Source organism: Ceratina calcarata, unplaced genomic scaffold, assembly GCF_001652005.2.
Source record: "Ceratina calcarata isolate Rehan_Ccalc_2016 unplaced genomic scaffold, ASM165200v1 scaffold243.2, whole genome shotgun sequence".
Taxonomy (NCBI): domain Eukaryota; kingdom Metazoa; phylum Arthropoda; class Insecta; order Hymenoptera; family Apidae; genus Ceratina; species Ceratina calcarata.
Genome location: NW_017146268.1, coordinates 5,056 through 6,057, shown reverse-complemented (window position 1 = coordinate 6,057; position 1,002 = coordinate 5,056). Strand labels below are relative to the sequence as shown.

Below are 1,002 nucleotides of genomic sequence, written 5' to 3'. Positions count from 1 at the left end.
ATTTAAGAAACTACTGAAACTATATAGACGAGAATTTTTGCAATACAGGAAATGATTGAAGGCACATATTCCACGATTCTATCTCTCACACTTTTTTCTCGCCTCATTAATATGCAATTACTTACTAATGACAACGTACAAAAGATAAACAATGCTAAGGACTGTCCACTGTGACTGCATCGTGCTCTCTACTTGTTGTTTAATAACTGTTGAATTATTCATGCGCCGAGGCGGCGCGTTACGACACAGCCGTCGCACTGTCATCGTCACCGTGTGTACAAACGGGTTCATTAACGGCGTCGCCGGGAAAAAAATCTGTAATTCACTCGGAACGGCGTAAATTACAGCCGGGATCGCGCGTCTGATTATTGACCGCGGCGACATGTTGAAATCACCGGTAATTACGAACTTCGCGCCGGAATCAGAACCAATCAGTGTGAATTATACTTCGACGATATGCATTCAACAATGCATGAATATTATTTATTAAATTAAATGATAAATAGAACGGAAAAAATTTCAGAATTTGTATGTCTGACCACGTATTGACTTGATCTACTAGAATCCTTCGCTCGACTTGTCTAACAGCCTTCCTAAAAATTTTCTGATCAAACGAAATTGACAAAATTATTTACGAGATACACAATTATTATTTACAAGATCTTTCTCCTCCAACACAATGACAGACACATTTTGTCCATCTCCCTCGGGACGTACACCGACTCTGTGAAAACTGGATGCATAATCGTGTCGTTTAATCGTGAACTCACCTCTCGCTGGCGATGGAACTGTTCCGGGACATGGACTTCGGTGACATCTCGAAGTCGCTGTCGCTGCGATAGAGAAAACTCTCGCGACGTTGAGGCAGGGTTTGGAGTACCAAACCCGCGCTCGGCGAGGCACCACCCCCGCCCCCTGCGCCGCCGTCCAGCGTCGAAGCACCATTTTCCACGTCGAAACTGCAAAATAGAATTAAACTGATTATTAATAAAAATCCTGGTT

At 43.1% G+C, this 1,002-nt stretch overlaps 1 protein-coding gene across 1 annotated transcript in view; it reads right to left on the bottom strand.

The window, feature by feature from the left end:
* LOC108622806 (cAMP-specific 3',5'-cyclic phosphodiesterase-like) overlaps positions 1–1,002 on the bottom strand; it is a 12,595-nt gene that overhangs the window by 8,131 nt on the left and 3,462 nt on the right. Inside the window, 1 exon segment of the mRNA XM_026811751.1 lies at positions 771–959. Within this exon segment, the coding sequence (XP_026667552.1) occupies positions 771–959 (189 nt within the window).